Source organism: Salmo trutta, chromosome 1, assembly GCF_901001165.1.
Source record: "Salmo trutta chromosome 1, fSalTru1.1, whole genome shotgun sequence".
Classification (NCBI taxonomy): domain Eukaryota; kingdom Metazoa; phylum Chordata; class Actinopteri; order Salmoniformes; family Salmonidae; genus Salmo; species Salmo trutta.
This window is the reverse complement of record NC_042957.1, coordinates 6,490,511-6,513,097: the sequence shown is the minus strand read 5'-3', so window position 1 is coordinate 6,513,097 and position 22,587 is coordinate 6,490,511. Positions and strand designations below refer to the sequence as shown.

General features: G+C 47.8%; 2 protein-coding genes across 2 annotated transcripts in view; one reads left to right on the top strand and one right to left on the bottom strand.

Annotated features, from left to right (window-relative positions):
- Positions 1-16,865, top strand: part of ino80 (INO80 complex ATPase subunit) — a 99,835-nt gene extending 82,970 nt beyond the window's left edge. Inside the window, exons 33-36 of the mRNA XM_029700776.1 lie at positions 7,002-7,169; positions 7,473-7,656; positions 14,077-14,283; positions 14,682-16,865. Of these exons, the coding sequence (XP_029556636.1) occupies positions 7,002-7,169; positions 7,473-7,656; positions 14,077-14,283; positions 14,682-14,905 (783 nt within the window). The 3' untranslated portion in view covers positions 14,906-16,865. The remainder of the gene's footprint in view (positions 1-7,001; positions 7,170-7,472; positions 7,657-14,076; positions 14,284-14,681) is intronic.
- Positions 16,866-19,193: 2,328 nt separating this feature from the next.
- On the bottom strand, positions 19,194-21,323 carry chac1 (ChaC, cation transport regulator homolog 1 (E. coli)). Its single transcript, XM_029700648.1, has 3 exons — positions 20,643-21,323; positions 20,473-20,508; positions 19,194-20,262 (listed from the first exon to the last, which is right to left on the bottom strand). Exons 1-3 carry the CDS (start codon positions 20,820-20,822, stop codon positions 19,876-19,878), a joined length of 603 nt encoding a protein of 200 aa, XP_029556508.1. The 5' UTR covers positions 20,823-21,323; the 3' UTR covers positions 19,194-19,875.
- Between the last annotated feature and the right edge of the window lie 1,264 nt (positions 21,324-22,587).

Sequence of the window (22,587 nt, the reverse complement as noted above, 5' to 3'; positions counted from 1 at the left end):
GAACTCTGGAGCTCTGTCAGAGTGACCATCGGGTTCTTGGTTACCTCCCTGACCAAGGCCCTTCTCTTCTGATTTGGCCAGGCGGACAGCTGTAGGAAGAGTCTTGGTGGTTCCAAACTGATGGAGGCCACTGTGTTCTTGGGGACCTTCAATGAGCAGAAATGTTTTGGTACCCTTCCCCAGTTCTGTCCCACAACACAATCCTGTCTCGGAGCTCTATGGACAATTCCTTCGACCTCATGGCTTGGTTTTTGCTCTGACATGCACTGTCAACTGTGGGACCTTATATAGACAGGTGTGTGCCTTTCCAAATCATGTCCAATCAATTGAATCTACCACAGGTGGACTCCAATCAAGTTGTAGAAACATCTTGAGGATGATCAATGGAAACAGGATGCACCTGAGCTCAATTTTGAGTCTCATAGCAAAGGGTCTGAATACTTTTATTTGAAATCAGTTTTTGCTTTGTCTTTATGGGGTATTGTGTGTAGATTGAGGATTTTTTATTTATTTAATCCATTTTATTATAAGGCTGTAACGTAACAAAATGTGGAAAAAGTCAAGGGTCTGAATACTTTCCGAATGCAGTGTACATGACATTATTGTTCTCCACACCACCTCAAACATTTTAAGCCATCGTTGGCCTTCATGTATGGAGATATGGCCATGTGAATCCTGACCACTATGGCCCTGTGCAGCTGGTTGGCGGCCATATTGGAAATGGCCGCTGGGGCCATCTGCAATGGCACTTAGCTAAAAAAAACACTTCTGTCCTAGCGGTGTGAAATGTTGTGCCTCACAAATGTCAATGACACAAATCTAGTTAGAGAGGAACACTGGGGCTTTTAATCCCACTACTCACATCAAAGAGCATTATAGCATGGTGCCTCCCTTACAAAGGGAAGAGCAGGAAGCCACTGAAGGTGCTGCGGTTATCCCCGTTGTAAAAGATTCATGTATCTTTTTAAAGAGATGCGTGAATCTGAGGTAGTACACTCCTCTCACTGATGCATTGGATCTGCAGAGAAAGATTCAGCACTGTCTCTCATATACATTGTTATTAATGCTGGACTCTAGCTGGATGGCATATACTCTAGTTTATTAGGTACACCCATCTAGTACCGGGCTGGACCCCCCCTTTGCCTCCACAATAGCCTGAATTATTCAGAACATGGAAACGATGCTCAATTAGTATCAATGGACCTAACGTGTGCCAGGAAAACTTCCCCCACACCATTACACTACCGCCACCAGCCCGTACCGTTGACACCAGACAGGATGGGGCCATGGACTCATGCTGCTTACGCCAAATCCTGACTCTGTCATTATCATGACGCAACGGGAACCAGGATTCATCAGACCAGACAATGTATTTCCACTCCTCAGATGTCCAGTGTTGGTGATGGCGCGCCCACTGGAGACGCTTGTTGTTGTTTTTAGCTGATAGGAGTGGAACCCAGTGTGGTCGTCTGCTGCAATAGCCCATCCCTGACAAGGACCGACGAGTTGTGTGTTCTGAGACGCCGTTCTGCACCACTGTTGTACTGCGCCGTTATTTGTCTGTTTGTGGACCTGCCTGTTAGCTTCCACGATTCTTGCCATTCTCCTTGGACCTCATCAACAAGCGGTTTTCGCCCACGGGACTGCCACTGACTGGATGTTTGTTTGTCGCTCCATTCTCAGTAAACCCTAGACACGGTCATGAGTGAAAAGCCCAGGAGGCCGTTTCTGAGATAGTGGAACCGGCACGCCTGGAACCGACGATCATACCACGCTCAAAGTTGCTTAGGTCGCTCGTTTTGTCCATTCTAACGTTCAGTCGAACAGTAACTGAATGCCTTGATGCCTGTCTGCCTGCTTTATATATCAAGCCACGGCCACGTGACTCACTGTCGGAGCGATCCATTTTCATGAACGGTGTACCTAATAAACTGTCCACTGAGTGTATATTATATTATTTTGTGTTCGTGTGGTCAGGACCTGTAGTTGTGCTGTAGGCCTTGCCGATGAGGACTGTAGTCCAGACCAGTGTAGTGTCCTACCCGTCCGGAATCAGTCAAACCAGCAGAGAAGGCCACCATTGGCCTGGCTGTGAACACAACAGACAAAAAATGCGTGCTTTCTGATGAGTGGAAAGTCTGCATTATGATTTACGCTAGCATTAATCATGTTACACAATCAAATATAAAATCCCACATATTTGTCCTGTATGAAATAGTAATAACCTTACATTCACTTTGTTTACTTGTATTCTCTCTCTGCGGCTCCTCCACCTCCCTCTCACTAGGCTAAAACAGAAAAGAAAAGGAGAAAAACGAATACAAAAAGTTACTCAGTTCACTAAATTGTTAACCGGCTTAAACACTTTCATTACCTGCATTTCTCTCTCTTAGCTCCTCAGTCTAACCGGCACTCAGCCTGGCCTCAAACTGTTTACAGGCCTCAAACTGTTTACAGGCCTCAAACTGTTTACAGGCCTCAAACTGTTTACAGGCCTCAAACTGTTTACAGGCCTCAAACTGTTTACAGGTAAAGATACATGAGGAAAGTTAAAACCATAACCTGTCGCTTGTCTTCTTGTTTATTACCTTTATTACCTGTGTTCCCACACTCACTGGCCGTCACTCTGTCCTCCAGCACTAAAATCTCAGTATCTCACTATCTGCTCATCTGCCAGGTCCTCAGTGTGACCTCCATGTTCCTCAGTTCAGTATTGGAGACAGTCTGCTCCACTACAGTCTGCTCCACTACAGTCTGCTCCACTACAGTCTGCTCCACTACAGTCTGCTCCACTACAGTCAGCTCCACTCTCTGTTCCAGCACTATGTCTCTGAGCTCCTTCAGCCCAGTCCAGATGCCAGGGCTGGTGGTCTGGTCAGTCGTCTGTTTGTGGGTTGTCTCTGTAGCTTCAGTACCTTGGCCCTCGATCAAACCCTCTCTGAGTCAGCCAATGTGGGAGAATTTGACATATTTAACAAAGCAAAGGTCTGTGGTAAAGCTGACCACCTAGCGAGCCATTGTAATCTGATGCTGAAAAAGTCTGTGGGGAAATGGAGTCTTATGTACAGTGGGGGGAAAAAGTATTTGATCCCCTGCTGATTTTGTACGTTTGCCCACTGACAAAGAAATGATCAGTCTATAATTTTAATGGTAGGTTCATTTGAACAGTGAGAGAAAGAATAACAACAAAAAAATCCAGAAAAACGCATGTCAAAAATGTTATAAAATGATTTGCATTTTAATGAGGGAAATAAGTATTTGACCCCTCTGCAAAACATGACTTAGTACTTGTTGGCAAAACCCTTGTTGGCAATCACAGAGTTCAGACGTTTCTTGTAGTTGGCCACCAAGTTTCCACACATCTCAGGAGGGATTTTGTCCCACTTCTCTTTGCAGATCTTCTCCAAGTCATTAAGGTTTCGAGGCTGATGTTTGGCAACTCGAACCTTCAGCTCCCTCCACAGATTTTTTATGGGATTAAGGTCTGGAGACTGGCTAGGCCACTCCAGGACCTTAATGCGCTTCTTCTTGAGCCACTCCTTTGTTGCCTTGGCCGTGTGTTGTTGGGTCATTGTCATGCTGGAATACCCATCCACGACCCATTTTCAATGCCCTGGCTGAGGGAAGGAGGTTCTCACCCAAGATTTGACAGTACATGGGCCCGTCAAATGATGCAGTGAAGTTGTCCTGACCCCTTAGCAGAAAAACACCCCCAAAGCATAATGTTTCCACCTCCATGTTTCACGGTGGAGATGGTGTTCTTGGGGTCATAGGCAGCATTCCTCCTCCTCCAAACACGGCGAGTTGAGTTGATGTCAAAGAGCTCCATTTTGGTCTCATCTGACCACAACACTTTCACCAGTTGTCCTCTGAGTCATTCAGATGTTCATTGGCAAACTTCAGGCGGGCATGTATATGTATTCTTGAGCAGGGGGACCTTGCGGGCCCTGCATGATTTCAGTCCTTCACGGCATAGTGTGTTACCAATTGTTTTCTTGGTGACTATGGTCCCAGCTGCCTTGAGATTATTGACAAGATCCTCCCGTGTAGTTCTGGGCTGATTCCTCACCGTTCTCATCATCATTGCAACTCCCCGAGGTGAGATCTTGCATGGAGCCCCAGGCCGAGGGAGATTGACAGTTCTTTTGTGTTTCTTCCATTTGCGAATAATCGCACCAACTGTTGTCACCTTCTCACCAAGCTGCTTGGCGACGGTCTTGTAGCCCATTCCAGCCTTGTGTAGGTCTACAATCTTGTCCCTGACATCCTTGGAGAGCTCTTTGGTCTTGGCCATGGTGGAGAGTTTGGAATCTGATTGATTGATTGCTTCTGTGGACAGGTGTCTTTTATACAGGTAACAAGCTGGGATTAGGAGCACTCACTTTAAGAGTGTGCTCCTAATCTCAGCTCATTACCTGTATAAAAGACACCTGGGAGCCAGAAATCTTTCTGATTGAGAGGGGGTCAAATACTTATTTCCCTCATTAAAATGCAAATCAATTTATAACATTTCTGACATGCATTTTTCTGGATTTGTTTTGTTGTTATTCTGACTCTCACTGTTCAAATAAACCTACCATTAAAATTATAGACTGGTCCTTTCTTTGTCAGTGGGTAAACATTCAAAATCAGCAGGGGATCAAATACTTTTTTCCCCCACTGTAGGTGAAGGTCTCTCTCTTCATCTTCATTAAATCTGTTGAGGTTTTTGTTTCCACAGTTTTTGTTTCCACAGCCAAGTGCTTTATTAAAAGACGGTCTTTTGACTTTTGATCTATTTGTCTTTTACTCCCCCCCTCTCGCTTGCTCTCTCCCCCTCTCGCTTGCTCTCTCCCCCCCTCTCGCTTGCTCTCCCCCCCTCTCGCTTGCTCTCCCCCCCCCCTCGCTTGCTCTCCCCCCCTCTCGCTTGCTCTCCCCCCCTCTCGCTCGTTCGCTCTCTCTCTTCCCCCTCTCGCTCGTTCGCTCTCTCTCTTCCCCCTCTCGCTCGTTCGCTCTCTCTCTCCCCCCTCTCGCTTGCTATCTCCCCCCTCTCGCTCGCTATCTCCCCCCTCTCGCTCGCTATCTCCCCCCTATCGCTCGCTCTCTCTCCCCCTCTCGCCTCGCTCTCTCCCCCCCGCTCGCTCGCTCGCTCTCCCCCCTCTCGCTCGCTCTCCCCCCTCTCGCTCGCTCTCTCCCCCCCGCTCGCTCGCTCGCTCTCTCTCCCCCCTCTCGCCCTCGCTCGCTCTCTCCCCCCCCGCTCGCTCGCTCTCTCCCCGCTCGCTCGCTCTCGCCCCCCCCCGCTCGCTCGCTCGCTCTCTCCCGCTCGCTCGCTCTCTCCCCCCTCTCGCTCGCTCTCTCCCCCCGCTCGCTCGCTCTCTCTCCCCCCTCTCGCTCGCTCTCCCCCCCCTCGCTCGCTCTCTCCCCCCCCTCGCTCTCGTCTCTCCCCCCTCTCGCTCGCTTCTCTCCCCCCTCGCCCGCTCTCTCCCCCCCTCGCCCGCTCTCTCCCCCCCTCGCCCGCTCTCTCCCCCCCTCGCCCGCTCTCTCCCCCCCTCGCCCGCTCTCTCCCCCCCTCGCCCGCTCTCTCCCCCCCCTCGCTCGCTCTCTCCCCTCCTCGCTCGCTCTCCCTTCCCCCCCCGCTCGCTCGCTCTCTCGCTCGCTCTCTCGCTCGCTCTCTCCCCCTCTCGCTCGCTCTCTCCCCCTCTCGCTCGCTCTCTCCCCCCCGCTCGCTCGCTCTCTCTCCCCCCTCTCGCTCGCTCTCTCTCCCTTTCGCTCGCTCTCTCTCCCCCCTCTCGCTCGCTCTCTCCCCCCTCTCGCTCGCTCTCTCCCCCCGCTCGCTCGCTCTCTCTCGCCCCCGCTCGCTCGCTCTCTCTCTCTCTCCCCCCTCTCGCTCGCTCTCTCCCTCCTCGCTCGCTCTCTCCCCCCTCGCTCGCTCTCTCTCCCCCCTCGCTCGCTCTCTCCCCTCCCCCCTCGCCCGCTCTCTCCCTCTCCCCCCCTCGCTCGCTCTCTCCCCCCCTCGCTCGCTCTCCCCCCGCTTCGTCTCCCCCCTCTCGCTCGCTCCTCCCACTCTCGCATCTCATCTCTATCCCCCCTCTCGCTCGCTCTCTCCCCCCTCCGCTCGCTCTCTCCCCCTCTCGCTCCTCTCTCCCCCTCTCCCGCTCGCTCTCTCCCCATCTCGCTCCGCTCCTCATCCCACCGCTCGCTCGCTCTCTCTCCACCTCTCGCTCGCTCTCTCCCCCTCTCGCTCGCTCTCTCCCCCTCTCGCTCGCTCTCTCCCCCTCTCGCTCGCTCTCTCTCCCCCCCCTCTCGCTCGCTCTCTCTCCCCCCTCTCTCGCCGCGCTCTCTCTCCCCCCCTCTCGCTCGCTCTCTCTCCCCCCCTCTCGCTCGCTCTCTCTCCCCCCCTCCGCTCGCTCTCTCTCCCCCCCTCTCGCTCGCTCTCTCTCCCTCCCTCTGCTCGCTCGCTCTCTCTCCCTCCCTCTGCTCGCTCTCTCTCCCCCCCTCTCGCTCGCTCTCTCTCCCCCCTCTCGCTCGCTCTCTCTCCCCCCTCTCGCTCGCTCTCTCTCCACCTCTCGCTCGGCTCCTCCCCCTTCGCTCGCTTCTCTATCCCCCCCCCGCTCGCTCTCTCCCCCCTCTCCCTCGCTCCTCTCCCCCTCTCGCTCGCTCTCTCCCCCCTCGCTCGCTCTCTCTCCCCCCTCTCGCTCGCTCTCTCTCCCCCCCTCTCGCTCGCTCTCTCTCCCCCCCTCTCGCTCGCTCTCTCTCCCCCCCCCTCGCTTGCTCTCTCTCTCCCCCTCGCTCGCTCTCTCTCTCCCCCTCGCTCGCTCTCTCTCTCCCCCTCGCTCGCTCTCTCTCCCCCTCGCTCGCTCTCTCCCCCCCCCTCGCTCGCTCTCTCCCCCCCTCTCGCTCGCTCTCTCCCCCCTCTCGCTCGCTCTCTCCCCCCCTCTCGCTCGCTCTCTCGCTCGCTCTCTCCCCCCTCTCGCTCGCTCTCTCCCCCCCGCTCGCTCTCTCTCTCCCTCCCCCCCATACAGAGAAAGAAGGATGACGAGGACCCTAAGGATCCTAAGAGGAGGAAAGACGTGAACCTGGTTATCCCTTACAACCTGTCTGCGGACAACTCTAACCTCTCAGCTGACGGAGATGATTCATTCATCAGTGTAGACATGGACGACTCTGCCATGCCTAGTCCCTTCAGTGAGGTGAGAGAGGGAGCTTTCACCTGCTGTGTCTGAAACCTCTGAACTTACTGACTTACTCCTTCACCTTCTATTATTGCTCTTTCTCTGGGTTGTTCTTCCCTCTATATTTTGTCTCCATTGTGGACACTGCTATTCCCTTTCACCTCATACTTGTATCCCTTCTCTCTCTCCACCTCCTTTGTGTCCTGTTCTTGGCATTCCTGGCCCCTCTCCTGGCCCCTTCGTCCTCCTCCTCCTTTTCTTCCTCCTCCTCCTCACCCTAACCCCCAGGTGTGTGCGTCTCTCCTGTCTCTCCCTGGTCAGATCTCTCTGAGTAGTGAGCTCCAGCCCAGCTCCTTACCTCCAGACCAGGATCCAGATCCAGACCAGGATGAGAGCAGTAGTGACATGCTGGTCATCGTAGACGACCCTGTGTCTTCAGCACCACAGTCCAGGGCCACCAACTCACCTGTCAGCGTGTCTGGATCCATGTCGGACAACATGAACGGTAAGACAATGATAGTTAATCAATCGTCAGGCAATCAATTAAAGAATCAGTCCGTCAGTCAGTTTAGGCAATCGATGAATACGGGACTGATTGATCAGTCAATCCATCAATTCATTTGTCGATCAATGAACATCTGAGTGATTGTAGTACTTCAAGCTATCCTGTCCAGCGTGGGTGGTCCACCCAGCGTGGGTGGTCCGTGTTTTGTGATTGTCTTCGAGTTGAACACATATCACCCAAAGGTTCTTCAAAGGTCAAGTAATGACTCTTGCATTATCATCTACTCTGTCACCTGGTGAGTACCTTTTGAGCTCGCATAGTAGTAGCATCAAAATCTCTGACAGGTTTGACACACCGATGAGGCCAACGACACTACACGGTAGTGACGAGGCCAACGACACTACACGGTAGTGATGAGGCCAACGACACTACGCGGTAGTGACGAGGCCAACGACACTACGCGGTAGTGACGAGGCCAACGACACTACGCGGTAGTGACGAGGCCAACGACACTACACGGTAGTGACGAGGCCAACGACACTACACGGTAGTGACGAGGCCAACGACACTACGCGGTAGTGACGAGGCCAACGACACTACGCGGTAGTGACGAGGCCAACGACACTACGCGGTAGTGACGAGGTCAGTCAGAAGAGGCCAACGACACTACGCGGTAGTGACGAGGTCAGCCAGAAGAGGCCAACGACACTACGCGGTAGTGACGAGGTCAGTCAGAAGAGGCCAACGACACTACGCGGTAGTGATGAGGCCAACGACACTACGCGGTAGTGACGAGGCCAACGACACTACGCGGTAGTGACGAGGCCAACGACACTACGCGGTAGTGACGAGGCCAACGACACTACGCGGTAGTGACGAGGCCAACGACACTACGCGGTAGTGACGAGGTCAGTCAGAAGAGGTAGGCCCTAATCAGTGTGACTGGATAGCTGAAGGTGATGTTCTCTTTATTTAGATCACAGTAGTATTATCTCTGAGAGAGTGAGTCTGTTACCCTATATGTATGCAATACCTGATTATTTGAGCCTGTGCCATTTTGAATTTGCTGAAAGCTATCAATAATAACTCAGAAATGTGATTTACAGTGCTCACAGTTTGCTGTTAGGTACATTATGGCCCTAGGCCTATGCTCCTTTTAGCTTGTGTTTTCTGTCCAATGGTTTCTTGGAAGAATTAATTTAATGTGGTTTAAAATCTGACCCCTCTGACGTACTTTCAAAGTGTCTTGTGACCCACCTGATCAATAAAACAATATTTCAAACTAGCATTAATGATTTAGTTCTGGCCCAGGAGAATCTAGCGAACTCCAATCCTCCTTTTGGGAAACTCTACAATCAGAACCAGTCCCAGAATAACACTAGAAAATAAAGTTGTGTTTGTGCCAATAGAATGAGTGATGACTGTGTGCTAATGACATGAGGGATGTAGTGTACTGGGCTGGGGGTTGGAGGGTTAGGGACTAGTGGAGGGCTGTAGTGTGGTCGACTGGGCTGGGGACTAGGGGATTACACTAAAGAGGGAGATTTTAGCATGTAGACTACTATATCATGCAGAAAGCAGGGTGAGGTAAGTGGGAGAGAAGAAGAGGGAGATGGAGAATGGATGGAGGGAGGGAGGGACGGGAGGGAGGGAGATGGGAGGGAGATGAGATGGAGGGATGAGGGAGGGAGGGAGGGATGGAGATGAGATGAGATGAGATGGAGATGAGATGAGATGGAGGGAGGGAGGGAGGGAGGGATGGAGATGAGATGAGATGGAGGGAGATGAGATGGAGGGATGAGGGAGGAGTGCATACTCTGAGTGTAGAAGTTGTGGTATATTACAGTCTGTCATGGTGAAAGAGGGAGAGGAGGAGGGTGATGTCTGAACCACAGCGTCTGGATCAGAACCCAGAGATTAAGCAATTATTTGGGCTGCAACCTCAGAGAAAAGGAGAGGAGAGGAGAGGATTGGGCAAATCATCGGACCAGAACACACTGGAAAAGGAGATTGTCTACCACGGTTGTATGGAGTACTTGTTAAAGTCTTAGATAATGTAACAGGGTTGATTATATATTATGGTAGATGTGAAGCGTTAGTCAATCCATCAAAGGTATTTATAAAGCCCTTTTTACATCAGCCGATGTCACAAAGTGCTGTACAGAAACCCAGGCTAAAACCCCAAACAGCAAGCAATGCAGGTGTAGAAGCACGGTGGCTAGGAAAAACTCCATAGAAAGGCCGGAACCCTAGGAAGAAACCTAGAGAGGAACCAGGCTCTGAGGGGTGGCCAGTCCTCTTCTGGCTGTGCCGGGTGGAGATTATAACAGAACATGGCCAAGATGTTCAAATGTTCATAGATGACCAGCAGGGTCAGATAATAATAATCACAGTGGTTGTAGAGGGGGCAACAGGTCAGCACCTCAGGAGTAAATGTCAGTTGGCTTTTCATAGCCGATCATTCAGAGTTAGAGACAGCAGGTGCGGAGGAAAGAGGGTCCAAAACAGCAGGTCCGGGACAAGGTAGCACGTCCAGTGAACAGGTCAGGGTTCCATAGCCGCAGGCAGAACAGTTGAAACTGGAGCAGCAGCATGACCAGGTGTACTGGGGACAGCAAGGAGTCATCAGGCCAGGTAGCCCTGAGGCATGGGCTCAGACTATTGCAGCATAAATATTGGAGGCTGAGACAGGACGCGTTGGGAGACACTGTGGCCCTGGCCGACGAAACCCCCGGACAAGGCCAAACAGGCAGGATATAACCCCACCCACTTTGCCAAAGCACAGCCCCCACACCACTACAGGGGATATCTTCAACCTACTACCCTGAGACAAGGCCGAGTATAGCCCACAAAGATCTCCCCCACGGCACAAACCCGAGGGGGGCGTCAACCCTAAGAGGAAAATCACGTCAGTGACTCAACCCACTCAAGTGACACACCCCTCCTAGGGACGGCATGGAAGAGCACCAGTAAGCCAGTGACTCAGCCCCTGTAATAGGGTTAGAGGCAGAGAATCTCAGTGGAGAGAGGGGAACCGGCCAGGCAGAGACAGCAAGAGCGGTTCGTTGCTCCAGTGCCTTTATGTTCACCTTCACACCCCTGGGCCAGACTACACTCAATCATAGGACCTACTGAAGAGATGAGTCTTCAATAAAGACTTAAAGATCGAGACCGAGTCTGCGTCTCTCACATGGGTAGGCAGACCATTCCATAAAAATGGAGCTCTGTAGGATAAAGCCCTGCCTCCAGCTGTTTGCTTAGAAATTCTAGGGACAGTTAGGAGGCCTGCGTCTTGTGACCGTAGCGTACGTGTAGGTATGTACGGCAGGACCAAATCTGAAAGATGGGTAGGAGCAAGCCGATAGGATAAAGTAATCCTTCTAACCCCCCCCCCCCTTAAAAGATTTAGATGCACTATTGTAAAGTGGTTGTTCCACTGGATATCATAAGGTGAATGCACCAATTTGTAAGTCGCTCTGGATAAGAGCGTCTGCTAAATGACTTAAATGTAATGTAAATGTAAATGCAAGCCCATGTAATGCTTTGTAGGTTAGCAGTAAAACCTTGAAATCAGCCCTTGCCTTAACAGGAAGCCAGTGTAGGGAGGCTAGCACTGGAGTAATATGATCACATTTTTTTGGTTTCTAGTCAAGATTCCAGCAGCCGTGTTTAGCACTAACTGAAGTTTATTTAGTGCTTTATCCGGGTAGCCGGAAAGTAGAGCATTGCAGTAGTCTAATCAAGAAGTGACAGAAGCATGGATTAATTTTTTTTAGCTTTTTCATTTTTTTGTTGAGAGGAGATTCGATATAGCCACACCCCCATCCCTAGTGCCTGGCCACACCCCCATCCCTAGTGCCTGGCCACACCCCCATCCCTAGTGCCTGGCCACACCCCCATCCCTAGTGCCTGGCCACACCCCCATCCCTAGTGCCTGGCCACACCCCCATCCCTAGTGCCTGGCCACACCCCCATCCCTAGTGCCTGGCCACACCCCCATCCCTAGTGCCTGGCCACACCCCCATCTCTAGTGCCTGGCCACACCCCCATCCCTAGTGCCTGGCCACACCCCCATCCCTAGTGCCTGGCCACACCCCCATCCCTAGTGCCTGGCCACACCCCCATCCCTAGTGCCTGGCCACACCCCCATCCCTAGGCCGATTTAGTTTTTTTTCTGGGTCACGGTTTGGCTTTTTCAAGAGAGGCTTTATTATTATTATTATTATTATTATTATTATTATTACTGCCACTTTTAGTGAGTTTGGTACACCTCTGGTGGATAGAGAGCTGTTTATTATGTTCAACATAGGAGGGCCAAGCCCAGGAAGCTGCTCATTCAGTAGTTTAGTTGGAATAGGGTCCAGTATGCAGCTTGAAGGTTTAGAGGCCAAGACTATTTTCATCAATGTGTCAAGAGATATAGTATTAAAAAACTTGCTTGTTTCCCTTGATCCTAGGTCCTGGCAGAGTTGTGCAGACTCAGGACAACTGAGCTTTGGAGAAATATGCAGATTTAAAGAGGAGTCTGTAATTTGCTTTCTAATGATCATGATCTTTTCACCACAGAAGTTCATGAATTTATTACTGCTGAAGTGAAAGCCATCCTCTCTTGGGGAATGCTGCTTTTTAGTTAGCTTTGCAACTGTATCAAAAATAAATGTTGGATTATTCTTATTCTCCTCAATTAAGTTGGAAAAATAGGATGATCGAGCAGCAGTGAGGGCTCTTTGATACTGCACAGTACTGTCTTTCCAAGCTAGTCGGAAGACTTCCAGTTTAGTGTGGCGCCATTTCCGTTCCAATTTTCTGGAAGCTTGCTTCAGGGCTTGGGTATTTTCTGTATACCAGGGAGCTAGTTTCTTATGACAAATGTTTTTATGGGTGCGACTGCATCTAGGGTATTTCGCAAGGTTAAATTTTGTTCCACAGTTAAGTCGTTAACCGATTTTTGTACTCTGACGTCCTTGGGTAGGTGGAGGGAGTCTGGAAGGGCATCTAGGAATCTTTGGGTTGTCTGAGAATTTATAGCACAGATTTTGAATGATCCATGGTCACTAGTGTAACCAGGGGGTGAGGCCTCATTTAACACAGTAAATTCATCAGGCTTAAGCCATGTTTCAGTCAGGCCAATCACATCAAGATTATGATCAGTGATTAGTTCATTGACTATAACTGCCTTGGAAGTGAGGGATCTAACATTAAGTAACCCAATTTTGAGATCTGAAGTATCACAATCTCTTTCAATAATGGCAGGAATGGAGGAGGTCTTTATTCCAGTGAGATTGCTAAAGTGAACACCGCCATGTTTAGTTTTGCCCAACCTAGATTGAGGCACAGACATGGTCTCAATGGGGATAGCTGAGCTGACTACACTGACTGTGCTACTGGCAGATTTTAAACCGTTCTCTCTCTCTCTCTCCCCGCTCTCCCTGGGAGATTCCTTTCCTCAACTCTCCTCTCCGTGACCCGGAAACCGAAAAGTGGCCGCCGTATGTTGGAGTGTCAATTGGTTAATAGGCGAACAGAGGCGTGTCTTCCTCTATCCTCCCACGAGGAAGCACAAGTCGGCCGATGCAGAAGCTTTTTAGAATCAGCTGTTTTCTCAGAATAGAACACCACACATGTCAAACGATACGCTACTTGTCTTTTTATGTATAAAATGTCTCGCACAACAAGGGTAAATAGATGTTCTTTTTTTTTACCAATTTACGCATGTTCCGCTGTGGATGTAATTTGTCTGACGTGCTATTGGAGAATTATTTCATACTTGCGCATTTGTTTCCACGTTCCCTCTCTACCGCTTCTCCTCGATTACCTTAGATTTTTTTTCAAAAGGAGGTGAGGACAGAGGAGAGGACGCGAGCAGTCGAGCAAAACCAAGACATTAAACCAGTACATGGTGATAGCTCTGACGCCATCCACGTGTTCCTATGGAAAACTCCCGATGGCTCATGAAGATGGGAACTATTTGAATTTGAAGTGCCCCATATTGCTGATTGGGGCTGAATGCCACCAAAAAAATCACTAAGGATCATGGTTAAATTGCTCATAACTAGCAAAGGATCATGGTCGACCTAGTCATTTTCATCCTGTCTAAGAAAGTCAACCTTAATTTCTATGGCATGAGGGCGAGAGCCGCCTTGTTGCCTGCCGGCCCGCCGGCTCCAATCCAGAATGGATCACTATTTAATTAAATATCTCGATTTGTATTTAACTTCTTAAAAATTCACAGTTGGGGTTTGAACTTGAGCCCAGGATTATTGGGTGTAATTTCCGTAGGTGTTCTAGGGCAGACCAGGGCTTTCAGCACGGCTAGGTTTCTAAACAGTAGCCGAACCAGCAGAGTTGGTAACTTCAACGCTCCAGACCAGACACTGGGGGGCCTGAGCAAAACCAATTCAAATCGCCTCTCCTTTCCAGGTGTGTCTAATCAGGACACGTCCAGTCCAGGGCGGGGAAGGTCTGGTAGGAGCCGGGGACGACCCAGAGCCAGTTCTGGAGGCGGAGCCAAGTCTGCAGGGAAGGGGCGTGTCAGGAAGTCGACAGCGGGCAGCGCAGCCGCCATAGCAGGAGCAATGGCCGGGGCTGCAGCAGCCTCAGCAGCCTACGGATACAGTGTGACTAAAGGTACTTTATGTTCATGACTTTAAGGTTTCATTAAGCCATATGCAGTTGCTTTGTTTATGTAGTCCATTTATGTGAAGAATGAATTTTAATGTTTCATTAAGGTGTGTAGTTGCTTGGGTCATTGAAATGTTAGCAGGAAAGCTGATAAAGCTCGTTTTTTTCTATGAATTGGCAAAACACACATTAACAGTTTAATGTAAGATCTGGCATGCAAACAGACTGACCTTGTTTTCATTGTTTTGTCTCTAGTGCCACAGTTGGAGGTTAATTTATTTATTTATTTGTATCACTCTTGTGATTTATCATCTGTCTTTACCTTCTCCTCCTCTCCCCTCCCTCGCCCCCTTCCCGACCCTCTCCCTCTTCTTCCCTCTCCCCTACCCTTTCTCCCTCTCTAGCGGGTCTCCCTGCAGCCTCCCCCCTTCAGCCGTCTCTGGGTCGGTCAGGGACGGCCCCAGCCTTCTCCCCCAGCAGCAGTTCCTCTCCCAAGGGGAAAGGTGGCACTGTGGCCCCCAGCCAGAGTAACCCCCAGCAGAAACAACCAGGACATAGCCACCACCACAGTCATGGACATGTGACAGGAAGGAAGGGCAAGGGACCTGGCGGACCTGGGGCTCGATAGCATGTAGAGATGATGGACATCAACACAGTACACACACACACACACACACACACACAGTCCTAAGGTCCAGCCCTCCTGCTATTGTGGGGGTTTTCTGTGTTTTAAACAAACACATCTGCTGCACTGACCAGCTTCAACTGTGAGCCCATGTGACCTGCTCCGCAACCAATCAACCCAGAGGTGAGATGTTCCTTAACCAATCACATACCTCACTACCTGGAGGACCATGCTATCCCAGAAGGCATAGCGACAGAACAAATGGGCACTGTCGGGCATGATGGACACTAAACTATTCTGTGTACACATACACACACACACCATCATCACAAGGTCCAAAACACACCCTCATTGCTTCCACCAATCACCTCTTCCTTCCATTAGTATCCTCCTCAGTGGACAGTTTCTGCCTCCAGTGTGTGTGTGTGTGTGTGTGTGTGTGTGTTGTGACCAAGAGTATTAGAGTATTTCAAAGTGGTTTCTCTGTGACGAAAATAGACTTGGTTTTCTGTCTAAATAGTGAAAAGCAACTGGCCTGAGTAGCACCTGTCTGTGCTGTATTGAGAACTCCTTGACACTCAGTGGGTTTGTTATGAAGCACCAGCAGACAGACAGGCACTCAGGCTTTAAGGCGACACCTTACAGCAACAATGCATCCACACATTAAGGGCTTCTAACATAGAGTGCTCTCTCCAAATGGTGTTCTCCCCTGAGCCATTTCATCCGTTAGATAAAACACTCGTTTAGGGTTAGATCGGAATGCTTGCGTCAACGTTAGGTTTATGTCATATGTTTAAAACACGTAGTAATGTTGAACTACTCTTCTCTGCATTTCAACAACAGAATGTAAATTCCTACCAAACAACTAAAACGGACTGCTTTTTTAATTAGAGCTCTTATTTTTATATTTATAGACCAACCGATGTTGTCATAGTGACCCATATCAAAATGGCAAATTTGAATGCCGTTTTGAAAAAGCCTCTCTCTCTCTCTCCATAGAGTTTATCCCAACACAATGAGAAATGAAGGAATTCTAATATATATATATTTTGTCGGAGGAGAACTGATTGAAGGGGTATTTTGTGGTAAATTGAATTCCAAAGTGGTGAGCACTGCTTAATAAAGATGTGTTGCTGATCTGTTTGTGTAAAACCCTAGTGTGCTTCTGAAATGACACCCTGTTCACTATATCGTACCCTACTTTTTGATTAAACTCTGGTCTAAAGTAGTGCACTATTTTCAGGATAGGGTGCCATTTCAGTTGCAACCTAATAGGTGTTCTTTAAAACTTAACTTGGATTGTAATATGTACCATAGACCTGAAGTTAATTTAAAAATGGGTAATAATTTATCAGAATTCATGTGAACATTGTAAAAAATTGTATTGATGCCATTTTTATTTTTAAAAACAGAAAGAGAAAAAAAAAAGGTAATACTTCTGATCAGAGTCTTTTGTCTTTGTGATGTCATTCAGTGATGTTTTGGGGTATGATGACTCATGTTAATTAAAAGTTGTTGAACTAGGGTTGCCAAATCCTGGTAACTTTTCCACATTTCCCCGATTTCAAAAATATTTTTTGTTTAGTTTTTTTCCCCGGAAGTGCCGGTTGGATGACTCTCTGAATTTCTGCTTAGTCATTCCCTCATAATTCCACATCTTCCAACCAGGATTTCTAGAAAACCGGGGAATTTTGGGAAAGTTAGCGTAATTGTGCAGCCCTATGTGGAACCAAGCACTATGTCTAGTTTTGAAAGTTTGTTCTGTGTTGGATACTATAGTGTGACGATGAAATCTCTTCTCCTATAACATGTAAATAAAAAATTGAGGGCGACATGTTGACCCCTGGTTGGTTCCTCCCCCAGTTTGCCTGTCTATTTTTATAGGTCATGTGTAAATATGAATACAAAGCTGTCATTTTACTAACCGGAGAAGCCAATTCAAAATAAAAGATTGATTAATCAACTTGTGTTGTGATGATGCGTTTAACGGCATAAATCCACTGGACATGTACAGTTGGCCTACTGTAAAACATTTCTTAGGTCAGAAAACTAGGGGTTTTTTTTCCTTCAGAAAGGTCATAAATATTCAAATGGTTTACTACAGATACAAACCGATGCAAGCATAGACACACTTCAACCAAGGAGAGTTTGAATGAATACCTCAGTTCACTGTGCTCTTTCAGCTGCTCTTGACTTTCACATATTACGCAATCATTTACTGCATCTCATATAGCCCTGCAGAGGTTTGTTTTTAGTCGTACAGTCTGTCCCCGTGGGAGTGTTGGCTGCTGGTCATCTTTGTAGCAGGTTTTTGTAAAGGCGGCTAGTGCAGCACTGTGGTCCTATGGTCTAGCCAAGCTGAGAGTCCAAAATGACACCCTATTCTGAATATAGTGCACTACTTTGAACCAGAGCCCTAAAAGCCCTGGTCAAGAGTAGTGCACTATAAAGGGAATAGGTTACCGTTTGGGACGTGAAGCCAGAGCAGAATGTACTGGACACACTGATGAAATCAGAGCAGAATGTACTGGACACACTGATGAAACCAGAGCAGAATGTACTGGACACACTGATGAAACCAGAGCAGAATGTACTGGACACACAGATGAAGCCAGAGCAGAATGTACTGGACACACTGATGAAACCAGAGCAGAATGTACTGGACACACTGATGAAACCAGAGCAGAATGTACTGGACACACTGATGAAGCCAGAGCAGAATGTACTGGACACACTGATGAAGCCAGAGCAGAATGTACTGGACACACTGATGAAACCAGAGCAGAATGTACTGGACACACTGATGAAATCAGAGCAGAATGTACTGGACACACTGATGAAACTGGTCATATTATGTAATGCAGTAGTCTGATCTTTGGGTGTTGATGTCCAGGGTGAGAAAGAGACACAGTACAGTAGATCTTCACTTGGTAATGTTATTGAACTCTATCCTTACAGAGGAATGGAAGGGTTATTCTTTGTAATGTTCTTACAGAGCAGTGGAAGGGTTATTCTTTGTAATGTTCTTACAGAGGAGTGGAAGGGTTATTCTTTGTAATGTTCTTTCAGAGGAATGGAAGGGTTATTCTTTGTAATGTTCTTACAGAGGAGTGGAAGGGTTATTCTTTGTAATGTTCTTACAGAGGAGTGGAAGGGTTATTCTTTGTAATGTTCTTACAGAGGAATGGAAGGGTTATTCTTTGTAATGTTCTTTCAGAGGAATGGAAGGGTTATTCTTTGTAATGTTCTTACAGAGGAGTGGAAGGGTTATTCTTTGTAATGTTCTTACAGAGGAATGGAAGGGTTATTCTTTGTAATGTTCTTTCAGAGGAGTGGAAGGGTTTGTCCAGTGTGTCACACTCAAGCATGGTTGTAAATGGTGATCTCGAGGATAACAATGAGATAAACTGAACACTGATGGACTGTTACGAAACCCCCAAGATGGCTTAGTTGCTCAGTGGCCCTTATAAGTGATGTCATTGGTCAATTCCCAAAATCCTTTATCGTAAGCTACGGTCATTCTTGGAATGGTCAAGTTAAGAGGATTTCCTCAATGTTTACACCTGTTTTTACCATATACGATGATTGTTGTTCAGTCTTCCTCAATTTTATATCTTCTGCCTCCTTCCGTTATGGCAATTCTTCTAAAGAGAGAATTAATTTTCCTTCTAAAGTGTTCTAGAACCCGTATGAGGTTCCCTCTATGTTCTGTTAATGTTCTACTGGAGTATTGGCTTCAGGTGTTGTTGATGCGTCTCTATTTCCTTCCGGATGCTTTTTTTGACCTATCAGAGAGCTGCAGATTCCAACCACAGGACTTCCAGGGATCCACCGTCGCCCCCGGTAACAGGTTACGTAAGACTGGCCCTAGATAGTCTGATTTGCGTCACATCCAAAAGGACAACATGTGCCAGCCAATGGGAGCACTGTGTGTTGTACTCTGAAGTGTGTTTGGTTGACACCTTTGTGTGTTCTGGTGAGATGTTTGGGAGTGCTCTGTGTAAGTATGCATTTGGTTGACGCCTTGTCATGAGTACTGTATGTTCCCTCAGTCAACATTCAGCAGCAGGGTGTAGTTCATGTTTATCCAAACATGGAGCCGATGGGTTTCCTCACCTCGTCGTATTTTACAGTCTACTGCAGTGGTTGTATAGGAGTGCTGGTATCAGCCCCATACCAAGTTGAGATGACACTATGGATGGTAGGTGGAAGACAGTTATTTTTGGGTAGATCGGCACACTGCCGACTTACAGCTATGGACCATGATTAGGAATGAAAACACAACACAAAGGATGTTTTGACCATTTATTGGTGCGATCTGTTAATCGACTGGATTTAACTTCACTAAAAGCAACCTTTTACAACAAAGGTGTAACATATCAGCCAGTTGGTAAATGAGTGACTATAGTTGAAATAACACCAGATAGTAGCTACATCAGTATTTCATTCATGGACATGAAATTGACAACCATTAAAGCAGTGTCCCATTTAAGACCGAAAAATACAGTAGTGCCTAAACCAGAACTGAACAGAGAGAACCGTTTGGTCAACAGTGATATCTAGTACACAGATTCCCCTAAGTTGTCTGGCTTGACAAAGTAACTTCACACCAACTAAATATTCATGCTCGGATAATAATAATAATAATAATAATAATGAGGCAGGCACTCAACTCAAAGTGCATGCTTCCCTTTGTACCGCTTCAAGTCAGTCCTTCATGGCCTCAGATTAACAGTTGATGGGATAAGACAAGCTACACCATTACAGGTTTTACAAATACAAAGGACTGAAGCACATCTGTTTCTAGGAGTTTAGAGACTGACTGGGCTAGCCTGTTACAGATAACACATTTACACTAAGGTTATATCCCAAATGGCGCCCTATTCCCTACATCAGGCACTAATTCAGTAGTACACCATATGTACTAGGGTACCTATAGGAGCCCTAATGGTAGTATAGATGGAAGGTATGGGCTACTGGGCCCCTAGCAGGTATGGCACTAGGGCCAGAGCAGCAGCCTCGATGGAGAACAGGTGTGGGTCGTCCACGTGAGGGCAGCTCCTCCTCATGAACTCAGCCAGGCGGAGAAGGTACTCCAGATTGTGACCCGTCTTGCCCTGCCTGGTGGCAATCTGGTGCCCTATCACCTCAGGGCTGGCGGGCCCCAGGTAGAGTGGGTTGTCTGGGGTAGCAATGTAGAGGAGAGCCTGTTGGGTCTGGTTCGATTGGTCATCCTCGGGGATGAAGTCAACGAGCTTGGTGACGTAACCGCCGCACACGGCCTCGCGCACATTCAAATACTTAAGGGATTCCTCGACCTGGGAACCGGTCACCTCGAAGCACACGCCCCAGGTAGTTGCCTATTGGAAGCAAAACGTCATTAGACACTTCATTCAAGCTGACATTTTGTCTAGAGGAACAGCTAGAGATGTCTGTTAGACAGGTCATTCAAAGAAGAAGTGGATACTTTGCATTAATAAATATGGAAATGAGTGATAAGGTTTTGAGTTGTGTTGTGTGGAAAGTATATAACCCTAAAAAGGCATCATTTAGGAGGAAGTTCCACTTACGTCATCATCCTCAATCAGCGTCACCACTCTTCCGGGCTACGTAGGAGAGAAAAATAGGTCAGCAACAACATAGACTAAAGCAATAGTTAACCATGTGTCCGCTGTGCTACATCAGGGCGTGGTATCAAACAATACTTTATGGTCATAGTAAATATTGATATTCATCTTACTAGGTCATCATTTCCACGATGGAAGTTGTCTCCGTGCCAGAAGCGTCTCTTGTAGCCATGGATGTAGCCTACCTTGCTACTCTTGTATTTGAAGTCAGGCTTCCACACCAGAGAGCCGTACCCGAAGATCCACAGACTAGTCAGGCTGGTCTTACCGGCGATGATATCTTTAGGTTTCATTTTGGTCGGGAACTAATTGATTTTCAAATGAAGCGACGGTAAAAAAAATTAAAAACAATAATTGAAGAATAATTGGGTTGATGATTCAATTTATTAGCTAGCTAGGTAATGTTAGCTTCCTTCGATCAAGGAGGAGCGGTATCGGTTGGCTCACAGTGATACCGCGGACGGTATTTGAGCCCAACTGCTTGGCAGTTGTGAAGATGGAGTATCGGAGTCCGTTTTGCCTTGCACGATGCATGCCGATGCATTAGTTTCGCCGCATACTGACTTAAAAATCCATAGTAGCCGCTTGGCTAGCTTTTCGTATCAAAATAAAACAGGCAAAAACCGTTTGGCTAGCTATCCAAGCCAGCCGGTAGTTTACGACGAACCGAGAATTTATTTATAAAAAACGTTTTAAAAAATAAAAAAAGGAGGAGTTGATCTTGAGGTTTCTTTGGAGAAAGCTTTATGCTCAGTCGTGTAGTCGTTCTCTTGCTAGCAAATGGCGTATTCTCACGGTAGCTTTATAGCCAAGAGTCTAAATGTGTTTGACACCATGACTACGTTTTCAACCAATTATATCTCAGAGAGGCTGATTTTCACGGGCTGGTAGCGAATCAGAGATGCGTGTCCCAAATACGTAGGGAATTCGCAAACCAGGCTCAAAATTCTATTGGCGTTGAGGCTAAAATTAAAACACGCCCATGCCTTGCAGCGATTAGCTTGTAAAGCATCAATCATAACAGACAAACCTCTGATTGGGTACTTTTATACTGTCACTCCAGACAACTATGCATCTCATTATCCATGACTGGCTGATGCAATTTACTTCAGCGTTTCAGCCCAGTCAATAGCCCGAGACATTGCATCAGATTCATAGTAGATAACAAGCCTCTCAAATTGAGGGAGTTGAACATCTTATCTTTTAACATGGAAAATATACTAATAAAGTCAAGTGGACAAATAGTGAAAGGTCAATGAAGGTTTAGGCCTACATTAGATTTTGAATGATTGGAGGCCTATCCCTAGAAAATAAGGAATGAGCCAAATCAGAGTGTTCTTGAGGGACTTGTTTGGATCGTGTTTATTTATGGTAGCCTATACATGCATGCAATTCAGCCGGCGTTTGTCTGTGTCTGGGTATGTATTCGCAGATGTGTGTGTGTGTGTGCGACGGAGCGTGTGTGTGTGTGTGTGTGAGGATGGGGGGGGGGGGGTTATTAATGTGCCTGTGACATCAGAGTGCGCTTCCTCTGCGTCATACATGTTGGTTTACACCGGGGCCATGGTGCAGTACTGTAACCTAGCCTACTGTATACTCAACTCAAATATCCAATGGCACGAACCAAGGCCAACACCACGTACTGTATCCTCCTTTCCTCTTTCACTCAGCCAGGTGTAAAAGCCACGTGCACTCCAATTATAGAAGTCTATGGTGCACTCTAGGCTGTGGGCTAGACATTGTTCAAATCTGCCTAGACAAGTAGCCTATAGATCTACTGCAATGTACAGCATGTGCCTTCCTTCACACTGTACTGTACCTCACTGCTGCAAGCACCATGAAACTGACGAGAATAACTGTCTGGACGAGCTCCAGACTAGCTTAAATTAAAACAAAAGCCATGTTAGTTACTATAGTCGATCCATGAGTTGTATCAAGCAGGAGAATCTTAATACAAGATTATATATAAATAGCTTGGCATTAGCTGGTATGATACGACTCAGACCTCTGCTGTTTATTATAAGTCTACTGTGTACAAGCCTTTCCTCTGCAGAGATT

Bases quoted from the DNA above. Each gene is read 5' to 3' on its own strand.
- chac1 (XM_029700648.1), bottom strand. From the start codon at position 20,822: ATGAAACCTAAAGATATCATCGCCGGTAAGACCAGCCTGACTAGTCTG. The intron at 20,509-20,642 runs GTAAGATGAATA...TCTCCTACGTAG, and splicing joins ATCGTGGAAATGATGACCTA to CCCGGAAGAGTGGTGACGCT. The intron at 20,263-20,472 runs GTAAGTGGAACT...TGCTTCCAATAG, and splicing joins CGCTGATTGAGGATGATGAC to GCAACTACCTGGGGCGTGTG.